At 47.5% G+C, this 12,434-nt stretch overlaps 1 protein-coding gene across 1 annotated transcript in view; it reads left to right on the top strand.

Annotated features, from left to right (window-relative positions):
• Nucleotides 1-12,434, top strand: part of LOC119451949 (locomotion-related protein Hikaru genki-like) — a 50,529-nt gene that overhangs the window by 7,962 nt on the left and 30,133 nt on the right. Inside the window, exon 2 of the mRNA XM_037714507.2 lies at nt 2,766-3,041. Within this exon, the coding sequence (XP_037570435.2) occupies nt 2,766-3,041 (276 nt within the window). The remainder of the gene's footprint in view (nt 1-2,765; nt 3,042-12,434) is intronic.

Genomic DNA, 12,434 nt, shown 5'->3' with positions numbered 1-12,434 from the left:
CCCCGCTCACATGGGGCAGATCGAGGGCGCCCCGCCCAACCTCAACGAGTCGGCCCACAGAGCTGCGCGAGGAGTCGTTGACCGCGTAGCTACCGGGTGGCGCGGCGCTGAGGTTATGGACAATCGGGACCCTCCCTCCTCATATAACGAACTTACCAAACATTTTTACATGGGACGGAGACGATATCCTCCGCCACATAGGAAACTAGGCAGACCACAGGCGTTAACACTCAGATTACTCCAGGTCGGGGCATACCCTATACACCTGCACTGTTACACAGAATATATCCAGAGATACAATCGACCAATGTTTGCGAGCTATGCTCAGACCTAGCTGACTTAGAACATATGCTCTGGCGGTGCCCCGCATTACACGACGGGGACGATGTCACGTCGTCCAAATGGGAGGCTGCCCTAAGCAGCCCCGATCTTGAAGCACAGCTATGGGCTGTCCATCGGGCCCGTGAAACAGTAGAGAGGCTCGGCCTTTCTGTACCGACGTGGGAGCGGCCCGCTACGTGCTGACGCGCGTTCTGAGGGACCGTAATAAAGTTTTATCATACCATACCACCACCGCCGTCGAAACTTGTGAGCCTATGAAGCTTCGCTGAAAATTGGAAATGGCGTTCTCACTGTACCATACGGGGCGAGAGCAATAGAAACGACAAGAAAAAAGCGGAGAAAAGAGCGGCGAAGTGGACAAGCGATGGAACATATCTCAAAGCTGGGCCGACGTCGACATTCGACAAAATTGATAAAAGACGCAAGTCTTGGTCGGTAATGGATATTATTGCTCACCATTGGGGACACGAATCAAGTCGGTGTAAAGCTACGGTACAGAGTTGACATGCATGACATTTATATACCATCTTCAACTTTGTCTCCCCCGTGTGCACGTTGTGCGCATAATTATGTGTGATTTAGGGCTAATAAAACGCAATGGACATGTACGGGTTTAGAGACATTGTTTTCTTATTAGTTCAAATTATGCATCGCAACTAAAACGAATAATTCTTGTAACTATTTGTGTACCTCCAGTGTACTTCCATGGTATTCACTGCGGCAGAGAAAAAAAAAAAAAAAGCAAAATCCGCGATGAGCATACGTGGGCACAGAAAGAGAGAGACGGGAGGTGCATATGAATGCTATTGCGTCAAATGGATTCGCGGTCCCGTAGTCGCGTGATTGTTTCCTTCAAAAGGCAGAAGTCAGCATTGCGCCAGCCCCCGGTGCAATTTCGCGTGCGTTCCTTCGTACGGCTAGTCGTATGCCAGCAAAGGCATCCAACAAGTTTCCAACCACAGCAGGTTCCAAGAGTCACAGAAACCTTTTTTTTTTTCTTTTTTCTTTTTTGACGCGCTGCATGTCGTTTCGGACGTCGCGGCGTCGTACCATATGTCCCTTGCTCTAATATAGAGGCGTCTGCGATTTCCGTGCATGGAAATTCGCTTGCACTTTCGTGCTCTATACGGGTCCAGGTGAATTGCACCGTCAGTAAAACACCCCCCGCCTTAATAAAGTATGCGACTGCGAACCTTGGAAGATCGGGCTGGGTAGGCGTTCTTCAGGAAATGTAGCAAAAGCAGCCCGGCATAAATATTGCCAGCTTTACGAAGAGGCGCTGTTGCTATATATCTGCGACCCCTGAGATGCACGCATGATCAGCGGGCACCATGGCCTTCGAGCTCAGCGAGAAACGTTGGCCAGTCACTGCCGCGCTTGGAATGTGAGTTCGTGCTCAAGATGCTGTGAATCACGTATAAAATAAGCCGCTGGACTCGGTAACTGTGCCGTCCCTAAATGAATGCATTTTCATATCAAGCGCGGAATTCCATATCTAATTTAATTGTCGACGCCTTTATTATGCAGATTTAGTTGCCTCAAGTGCTTTAAACATGATAGGCATTTAGTGTCGTCGTGGACGTGGCCAATCCGTCTCCGTCATAGATAAGTTCGCGAAGTTCGCCGATGAAAACTAGGTGCCAAGTTTTTCTGTTTGCCGTATGAAATCCATCTTTACCCTGGTGTTGAACTTACATTTCTGGGCCTCAATTCACAAACACTTCTTACGCTAGAAATGTTCGTAAGAAAGAATTTCAGCCAATCCGGATGCAAGACATGTTATTATCTAAGGCGGCCGGCCAATGGCAAAGAGCAGTTACGAAAGGAAAGCTTTGTAAATCTGGCTCCTGGTGTTTAAACTGCGGGCTTTAACGTCCCGAAGCTAGGGAATGAGCTGTATGAGGGTCGCAGTATAGTGAAGGGTTCCAGAACCCGCCGCGGTGGCTCAGTTAGCTAAGGCGTTGCGCTGCTGAGCACGAGGTCGCCGGATCGAATCGCGGCCGCGGCGGCCACATTTCGATGGAGGCGAAATGCGAAAACGCCCGTGTACTTGCGTTGTAGTGCACGTTAAAGAACCCCAGGTGGTCAAAATTAATCCGGAGCCCTCCACTACGGCATGCCTCATCATTAGAAGGTTTTGGCACGTAAAACCCCAGAAAGAAGAAGAAGATGAACAGTTCCAGAATAATTCTGACCATCTGGGGTCCCTTAGCGCGCTATATTTCCCGTGAAAGGCGTGGGCGCGTGCCTTGCGTACAATAATATCGCGGGTTGTGTCACCGCGACGCAGATCGTCGTCTACGCACTGTCGAGCCGCTACCGTGCTCACATAAGCGCGCCAGACGCACTTCTGGGAACGCGTCAGCACGCGTCTGCTATCGCGCCGTGTGGTTTCATGCCGCTTGCTGTCACCTCCCGTGCAGTGGTGGGCACGCCAGCGACGGAGACCAGCACGAGCGGGCCGACAACGTCGTCGTCGGCGCCCGTGGCGTCGCGTACGAGCTGCCCTCCGCCGGAGATCGTGTTCAACGGTTCGCTGTTCCAGACCGACGGCACCACAGCGCAGCAGTTCGGCAATGTGTACGAAGTGCGCTTCATGGGCCTCTTCGGGGGCGCTGCCAAAAAGCGCGCCTGCAAGATCAAGTGCGTCAACGGCGTCTGGCTCGGACCTTTGTGCGCCGTCGAGAGCGAGGCTGGAGGTAGGTGCCCGGATTGAGACGACACCAAAAGAAAAATACGCCGAGTCGAGCTAGTCTGGCCAGCCGTGCATATACTACTAGAATACCTAATAGGTGACCGAGAGTGGAAGTTGACTGTGGCCAGGAAAAACGCCTAAAAGGAGGTGTAAATAGTTAACATAATAATAATAATAATAATAATAATAATAATAATAATAATAATAATAATAATAATAATAATAATAATAATAATAATAATAAAACACGTCTGATGGGATATACGTAGTACCACGTTGTAATTCCCCCACTAATTCCCAATGACGTTATGAATTGTAGCAACGTCTCGCCACTGCTGGTTAATGACCTCTCCCCTCTTCCATCATTGAAATGAAAAGATTGCAGTGCACTCTATAATAAGCGTATACCCGACCCGACAACTATTGGTTCTTCCTATACACTAAGAACCCATGGATAGAAGACAAAACCGAGAAATAGGTGACCTTACAAACAGTGTTAGAGGCTTGCTTACAATATTAAAAAGTGGAAGTTCTCATATTCTCCCCAAAAAAGCAATCCTTCCTCGCCGAACACATGCAGAAAAAATTCAAAAAAAAAAAAAATCTTCCAACGTAGTTCCATTTAAATGTCTTTCTCCCTTTGCCGTCCTGTAAGATCATTTTTGCCCGTGGTTTCGGAGCACAAAAAAAAAAAAAAGAAGAATCACTCTAACGATCTTGTGTTTCACACCCTTGTTTAAATCCTCCGCCATATTTCGTTGCTTCTTCTGCGACGACCCTCTCCGCTGCGTCACTGAGCTGAAATCCACAATTCAGAGCACGTATTGGCTTAAAACATTACGCAGATCAAACGCACATTTGGAATCTATATGAAGGCAAGCTTGTTGTGAAGCGGTTATAGAAATACTTTAAATTTTCCGATTCATTTTTGCGTCCTTAGCGATGTTGATGATAAAGATGATGATGATGATGATGATTTATTACCATCACCTTTGAAACGGGGTGGCGACAAATAGTCACCTAGCCTGATATCCATCTCTTCCCTGCTTTTCCCCCACCAATGCTCTAAACGTCTCTTGCTTATCTCGACTGCTGACCGGTTGATGCTTCCATCCACTATAGAAAAGAAACTGGCGATCGCGCATATACGTGCTCTCGCGTACACCTGCTGCGCAACGCGACATACGCGGCGATCATGTCAAAGAGCTAGTTTACGTTGGCATGATAGAAGTACACCTGCGATTGTTGGCCTAATGTTTAGAGCATCGGGGTACTGTGGGGTTCTATAGGTTCGCTTCCCGACCTCGGCGGCTGCATTTCGATGGAGGCGGAATGCAAGAACGCTCGTTGTACCGGTGCTTGGCCGGGTGCACGTCGAACAACTCGAGGTATGATCAAAATTAATTCGGAGCAGCGTCGTTTCAAATCCCCACTGTGAAGCTTCGGGACGTTAAACCCGACAGTTAAAGCACGAGAATGACAAGTACACAGACAGCAGCACCTGCTCTCTGAGAGCGAGTATTTTGTAGGCTGACCTTCCGTTCCTCACGGTCGCGTTCCTCACGGTCGCGTATTCTCCGCCGTGAGAATACGCGACGGGGATAATCTTGCTTAATGTCAAAGTTGTTACATATACATTTTTTGTATTCTTTTGGAATTTTTCGGTACCGCAACTTCATGTCACTGTTAAACCTGACAAGGCTGCTGGAATACACACGCTCGGAAAGCTATAGCGCACAGAAGAGATTTGGCGCACGAACGACGCTGTATGGAGGGAAGGATTTTCGAAGCTCGCCCTTTCTTTGCCGTTTATGTATACGCATGCTGCAGTTGCTCACTGTTTTGGGAAAGGCTCTGCCGACGACCCGTGGCGCAAGCACTGAGCGCTCAACATGCTGGAGAGGCTGGAAATGACGGCCTCCTGCAGCTCAGCGGCTCGACCGAAAGTGTATTCCGGTTCTTCGTTCAACGCCAATCTGGCGCCCAATTGTTGCCTGTTAGCAACGCGACGCCCGCCGCTGCCGAACGGGGGCTGCGGCAGCAAGAGCTACGCGCTTCGCGTTGCCGCGCGCTCGCACGTTGACAGCTTTGCGTGTCATTTTCTGCGCACTATCAAAGTAACAGCAAAGTAACGCAGATGTAATGCGCCGTAGGTGTGCCGCTGCATTCTTGGCACGAGCCGGATTGTGTGCAGAGGAGGGGCGATGGCCCACGCTTCGTATGCGTGCCATGCGAGAATATCGCTCTCTTAGTTTTTTTTTTTTTTATTTTTATTTTTTTTTTTCAGGCGCCGACTCTCTCTCTATCAAAAATGGAGGTTCGGAGGCAAAGTGATAATTTTTCCGCGTGACCAAGATTGGTAGACATCAAAACATGTGCGATGTTCGCCAGTAAGTTGTTTAGTTGTATTTTACGACGGAACATTGATTAAATGATAAACTTCGGGACACGTGTTGCCATTTGGATACTCGAGCAGCTTAGTACTATATAGGTCCGTCCACTGAGTTGCACCACTTTCGAGATAATCATTTCAAGTATCAACCACGAAATAAATTGATGCTTTATACAATTATACTATCACGCGTAAGATTGTATGCCTTCCGGGAAAGGGACAATCGAACGCCAATGCAAGTTGGCGGATGAGACCCGCAGCGCTAGTTTCGGGCTTGCTAATAAAAGTAATCGTCCTTGGGCACTGATCGGCCTCAATGCTGAAGTATCCACGTTCGGTATAGAAGTATAATTGGAAGTTAACGACAGAAATCCAGTCGATCAAGGAATCTACTATTCATTATCGTACAATTTCTGACGCCCACCAATGCTCTCACTTTCGGTCAGCAAAAAATATCATTTTGTCTCGAGTTATTAATTTTCAATAAACGGAGAGATGCGTCACTGAAACACGCCGCATATAAGTGTTGCATGAAGTCTATGACATAGCGCTTCCTACAAAAATTAGAGTAAACTGTCTATCGGCCTGTGAATTGTAGTTAGTACACGTATTTGCCTTTGAATTGGTCCTTCCGGCTTCCAACGGCTTTGTGGCCTTTCCAAATAGATCATTTCCAACAAAATATTGCGTAATAAATGCGACGACTCGTGGTGATTACGCGCGTGCGTAGATACTAATTGCCTTACTGCGTTTAGAAAACAACGACGAGCCCTTGAAAATGTAGAAAGGTAAAGCGCATAATAAATAATAGGTTGAAGCCCACCAGCATGAACATGATATAAATCCCCGTATTAAGACCACCACTCTCATTGTAACTTGGCGATAGCAGAGCCACAGTTTTCTCGAGTAACCTTTGCAGGAAACTTTACGGTGCATGACGCTCATCAGCAAGAGCTGCGGGGAACGTGTGCTCTCTTGATCAGCATTTACGGGGGCGCCGTGTGTGTCCCTCGGTATACTGCCGGTGCACTTTGCCGTAATTTCAAGCACGTGTGCATTGCCTGCGTGACGTGACTATAGTGTTCCTTCGCACGCAACCCGTAGTCTGCTACACGTTGTGGCAGAGGAGGAGCGAACTAACTGGTCCAATTGTTGCCCCCCCCCCCCCCCCCCCCCCCCTGTTCAAGCGCGTTCAGTCGTGTTGAAGCCTGTAATGGGCTCTCTACTTCAGGCTTCGTTTGGCAGGAGGCAAAGCAAACCGTTATTTACTAGCGTTGTAAGTTGTGCTTGTTGGAAGGCATGGCAACGGTAAACGCTATACACTACGAGCCCCTTCTACAATATCGACGATATTGTTCACTGTTGGCTGTGACCCGTTGAAAACTACAGTTTTCGTGCGACACACGACGCTGCTAAATAGAAGAGGAAATGGGATGTAAATACTCACTACATGCCGTATGTAAATGCGCCGTGTGCTTCGATCACTGTAGCCATCGTATATCCCAAGGGCTCGAAGAGAGCCGATAGAAAATAATAATTTCATCCATTTGAGAGCATATCTGCAAACATACCGAGAGGAATAACGGGAAGGAGCCGGCTGGCGACGTGGCCACAATGCCTCACTATATTCTTCACGAAGAAGGAGATAGTAACCTATACAGGTTTAAGATAGGAAGAAGGGAAATGAAAAAAAAAATAAATAAATACAAAATTGACTGATTGAAGAGCTTCTAATGCTCGGTCTAACAGCTAGAGTTGTCCTGGAACGGAAACGTTTACGCCCAAAAAGGCAGTTCGTTGCGTGGTTTCTGGGGTTCCTGTGAGACATTTGAGCACGTGATATTAGAGTGAGTACTTTTTTTTATCTTTTTCTTCAAAGTGCACGTCGCTATACTGAGAGACTATCGTCAACTGTACCAGGATTTGTACGACCATCCAATGTATGCCAGTGGTTGTGCGTCTCAATGAGACCAGGCTAATCGCGCCATCGTTGCTTTTTCTGGAAGAAAGTCACTTGGCTTCGCGTTTGTAGAGCATTTTTTTGTTTGCAAGTAACGAGACCTCGAACTTTCTATCCTTTTTAATTTCCAAGTATTTTTTTTTTTCAATCCTATGGAGCTGAGCTCTATTCTTTGCTCTAATTTTAATTTAGCCTTAGCGTTACGAGGCAAGCCTCGACCCCGAACACGCGGTCGAAACGATCTATTTGCGACACGCTGGTCGGAGTGCTCCCTTATGAGATATAGCGACGAATCAGCTGACGAGCTTCATCAAGTTTACACAAAATTTCCAAAAGTAAGTGGCTATCAGATGCAAGGCATTGCTATTACACTCTTATTGTCGCCCACAGCTCGGCAGCCGTGTGAGAATAGAATATAGAATATCTGGACAGTCGATGACGGCCTTCGTGCGTTCTCAGACGTGCTCTGCAACGTTGAGGTCATCGCGCGTAGCCGTGGTTAGAGATGCGAAGTGCGGAAAAAAACGGAAAAATTCCGGGAAAAAAACAGGTTTTTTTTCGTTTTTTTCGGCGCAGTTGGAAAAATTGGCCAAAATTTCCGCGGGGAAAACGTACAGAAATAAAACTTAGGCAACACCCAGCGTTGAACCTGAAAGCGAAACGCAGAACGCGAAACCGAAACGTCGCACATGATACCGAAACACCAAACGACGGCTGACCACTCGCCATTGATATCACATAATGTCAGCTCCAGCGTCAGCGTAGCTTCGTCATTCGGGTGCAGTGTCTCATGTTTTGGTGCCCGTTATTCTTCAATTTTGACTTTCCCTCGTGCACTTGTCCAACATGTGGCGGAAGTCCGCATATGAAGCTGTGTGGAAGCAGATTCTGCAATGGTACGGCCAATTTCCAAACTGTGGATGCACTTCACGGTCGGGGAGACATCTTGATCCATGTTTGCATAGTCGAAGCCACGAAGAAATAGCCACAGAAGAGACATTTCAGTGTTCTTTGTTCTAACTCCCGTAACAGTTCTAAGAAGTCGCACCCGTCCACAGAGAACTGAACGCGTTCGCGGTGATGCTTCTGGCTTGTCTTCGATTTGTTAAACCCTGCATTCGTTTGTGAAAATGCAGAAAGCATTTCACTTCTGTTATATACATAATGAGAGTTTTGGCTTTTGACATTTCGCAATCAACTATTGACCGTATGCTCAAAAAAATTTTGTTCTTTTCCATTTTTTCCAAAATTTCGGAAAAAAACGTGAAAAAACTGTTTTTTTTTCCGATTGCTCAAAATTTCCGGAAATTTTGCATCTCTAGCCGTGGTGTCAGGTGCTTCCCGTACGTCCAGGTGATGCCGTACAACCCTGTAAGCGAAGTATACTGGTGAAATACTAAGCCTTCACCAACGAAGAAGTCAACAAGAAGATGGATGACAAGGACTTGATTCAGGATTCCACAGTAGGCAGTTGGTGTTAGGACTGCTCACGACAAAGTTAAGTGGACCACATCCGTGCCCGAAGACCACGTCCCGTAGGTTTACGCATGTTTTCCCACTTGAAGCAACCTGCTGCGCGTAGGCCGAGTTATACAAGCAAGCGTGCACATTTGTGTAGGGGCGCTTGAAACAAGAAGCCTCAAAGAAGAAGAAAAATAAAAATAAAACTTACCGCAAACCCCGGGGTCGCCAGACGCGCTGACGCTGGCCATTCCGCGAAGAGGAAGTAAACTCATTCGACAAGGCTGTCTGGCAGCAGTCTTCGACAGTGGAGAAACCATGCTCCACGGCCGCAGCCTTAGCCTCGCTTCCTTGTCGATGTCAGAGTAGTTTCTGCGCTACCTGACAGCTCCGCAAGCCCTCGCTTCTTCGAGGCTAGTGCGACGTTATAACATAGGATACATTCCAGTTCAGGAGGTCCCGCACGTCCCGCACTGAAAAGAAGAGTTGGGTCGCAACAACTGCGATCCATTCATTGTTCTTACTGGTTGCCCTTGGATGAGGTCTCGGTGCGCCATGAATTCGACCTTCCGTTCTGTACGCCCATGAAGACGCGGTTGACAGTTATCAATGGTCCGCATTATAATGACGTCGATGTTGGTCCGATATTCCGCTGACTATATACCCTTTCCAACAGCTTCCCCCCCCCCCCCCCCCCCTATCTTTTATGGAACCCAGGTCGCGCTATACTGCTGTTCAATTGGACACAGTGGCTAAATGCTGGACGGCTGCTGGGCGGGGTTGACGGCGGCAGCTTGCTAGTGTCTCTAGAAAATAGTCCATCCGGGTCAAGTTCAGAGTTCCGATTGTCAGATTACTCCCTTCCCTAATGGCATGGTCTAGTAAAACCTGACGCAACCCTCGTAGTTTCTCGCACTCAAATCATTCAGAAACGCCCATCAGCATTGCGCAAAAGTTGAAGCTTACTGGAACTTATTGACTCGTTCCAGCTGCAGCGCGTACCTGACTAAACTGGCAGCGCGTAAACATTCACTGATTAGGTGTCGTACCTTTTCGGGTACACAGTACGAAAAACAGCTGCCGATACAAGTTTGCTTTGTTACACCAAAGCAATGCCGTATCTTACAACCTAATGGGCAAGTGAACGTTTAGCAAGCGCTGCGGAGAACAAGTATTCCGCGACAGTACTTCAACTGGCATTTTCTTCTTCGTCGCCTTCTTCTTCTTTTGTAAACTTATTCTTGTGCGTCATATTTGGACATAAATCGGAACCATTGTAATTCGCAAATCCCTTAAACTGCCTACGCAGAACAGCTTCAAGAACAGCTATAGATAAGAAGTTGTTTAGTAATGCGCGCGTCGCAAATTGTATCTAACTGCTCATTTCTGGGGTGATTGGGGCAATCGTGACGATTTGGTGCTCCAAATCATGGTAGATGTTCGGTCCTTTGGAGTTCTCTAAACCATCCTTTGAGCCACGTTTTCGTAGTTTTATTTCCATTGATCTAAGAAACAGCTGCTCTCCGCGACACAATCAGAGAAGGGACGGAGATTACAATGTAAACGAATGTGCGCCAGGCAGAAACAGCCAGTGCCTGCGAAAGAATAAAGAAATAAAAGATGAAAGTTCCTTAACTTTCTAATATTTTTTGTAGCCCTTCATGAGTGAGGGTTCACTGACCTTTCTCCGCGGTCCTGTTCACGCTATGGAGATGCGGGAACCATTGTTTGCACAGCGTTCATAGAAGCTATACAGTTCTGATATTCGCAGTGTTCCGCACCACTTTTTGCGCCGCCGTCCTCCTAGTTCATTGTGTGCTCTCCAGCGAAAACGTTTACTTTTCCCATATCATCGTTAAGTTCCGTGGCCCCCCAAAACGACTATGTTCTCATCTAGATTTGGATAGATGCTATTATCCTGTATCACATTATGCTTAATAGCTTCCTTTCATGGCGCACGGCCTGTGCTAGCGTAGTTTGTTATGCGTAAATTTAATTTTGTTCAAGAGAAATGCAGGGATTAAAAAGAAAAACAAGTAATAATAATAAGATGGACGGTTCTTTGGACTATCTCGGGACAATTCCTTCCTAATTTCGCTCGTCCTCATTCGTTAGCTGTTCAGCGAGCTTATATGTGTTTTTCAGCGTATTTCGTCCAATTAACTCTCCCCTGTGCCTCGGACGTTATTTTAAGAGCTTTTTCTATCTTTTTTTTTTATATTCAACTTCTATCCTAAGGCTACAATTTTATTTTTTGTTCACTCCGCCCGGAGTATCAGGCTAAGCTGTGAGTTCCGCTGACGTCTCTGTCTCTCATTAACCTCCTTTTCTATCTCCTTGTTCTTCTCTGCTTGTGCACTCTTTGTTTGCACACGTAATTAAAAACTCCAGTTGCGGATTTGCGTTTGTCGATATTTCTTAGTCCCCTCGAGCGGATATATCGCTGCGTGTTTTCCGGACTTCAAACGGGGCTCAGCCTCTGACTGCAAGCCACTGCTTGGCTTGCAGCCATCGCATGAAGGCCTAATGCCAAACGGTCTAAAGCCCGTCGGCTAACATCCAGGCTTAATTGTGTCTCGGGTACCACGCATGGTACAGCATTTCCAATGTAATCCAGCCCGATCTATTTTTTTTTTTGTTTCCTTTTCTCTAGCTCCCTTTCTTGTTTCACAGTCCTCGGAGTGCAGCCTCAGTTGCACCAAAAGGTCCATGCTCTATGATATCGTGTTTATCTTTCTTTTCTTCTTAAAGGGACCCTCCGCCTGGCATCTTAATGCTGAGATTTCGACACAACATCTGCAGATCTGTGTTTGCGTCTTAGATAGCTAAGAAAGAAAAGACAGGGGCGTTGACCAGACGCACGTATATGTTCGCGCTGAGATGATTAAAAGAAATAGCAAGAAGGCAGGCTCACAGAACGAGTTGCGAGCACACGCCCAGGTGCTCACCATGTCCGCAAATGGTCGCCGAGACCTGTCCAGTTCGGGAACTCCAGCGATGATCCTGTGCCTTTCTAGGCGAACGGCAAATGTGGCCAATGGTCTAAAGATCGCCTCTGAAAGCAGTCTTGCGTCGAGCCGGTTTAACTCGGTCTGAAGGGGGCAGGTGCGTGGCGTCGTAACGAGGACAGAAGCACAAAAAGTGTTCCATAGCTGTCCAATGACCGTTCAAACGGTCAGACGGCGTATAATAATTTTAGAGGGAACGATACGACGCGCAGGGTTCCCTTAGGTTTTGCAGAACGCTTGATGTGGCTAAAGAATTAAGAGCCATTCCACTCTGTGAAGGCGGATGACCAGCGAAGCTGTTCAGCACACGAGACAGACGTGACACAGAATTTTGAACAAAGGTACGAACACATTGTCTTCACTGGTGGACACCGGGACGAAACAGAGCATGAAGTGCTCATGTTCGTGGGCGAAGAGCAACGCGCATACGAAGAGCAACGCCAGGAACGGCAACGAGAATGTCAGCGTCGGCGGCGGGCGGCAAACACCACCGATGAAGATCGTGCACAAAACGCCAAGCGCATGCGACAAACCAGGCAAGACGACGAACATCGCGGGGCGGAGAACACATTACAA

This window comes from Dermacentor silvarum, chromosome 1 (genome assembly GCF_013339745.2).
Source record: "Dermacentor silvarum isolate Dsil-2018 chromosome 1, BIME_Dsil_1.4, whole genome shotgun sequence".
In the NCBI taxonomy this organism is placed as follows: Eukaryota; Metazoa; Arthropoda; class Arachnida; order Ixodida; family Ixodidae; genus Dermacentor; species Dermacentor silvarum.
Note: the sequence above shows the minus strand (reverse complement) of the source record. Positions and strands in the feature narration are given on the sequence as shown.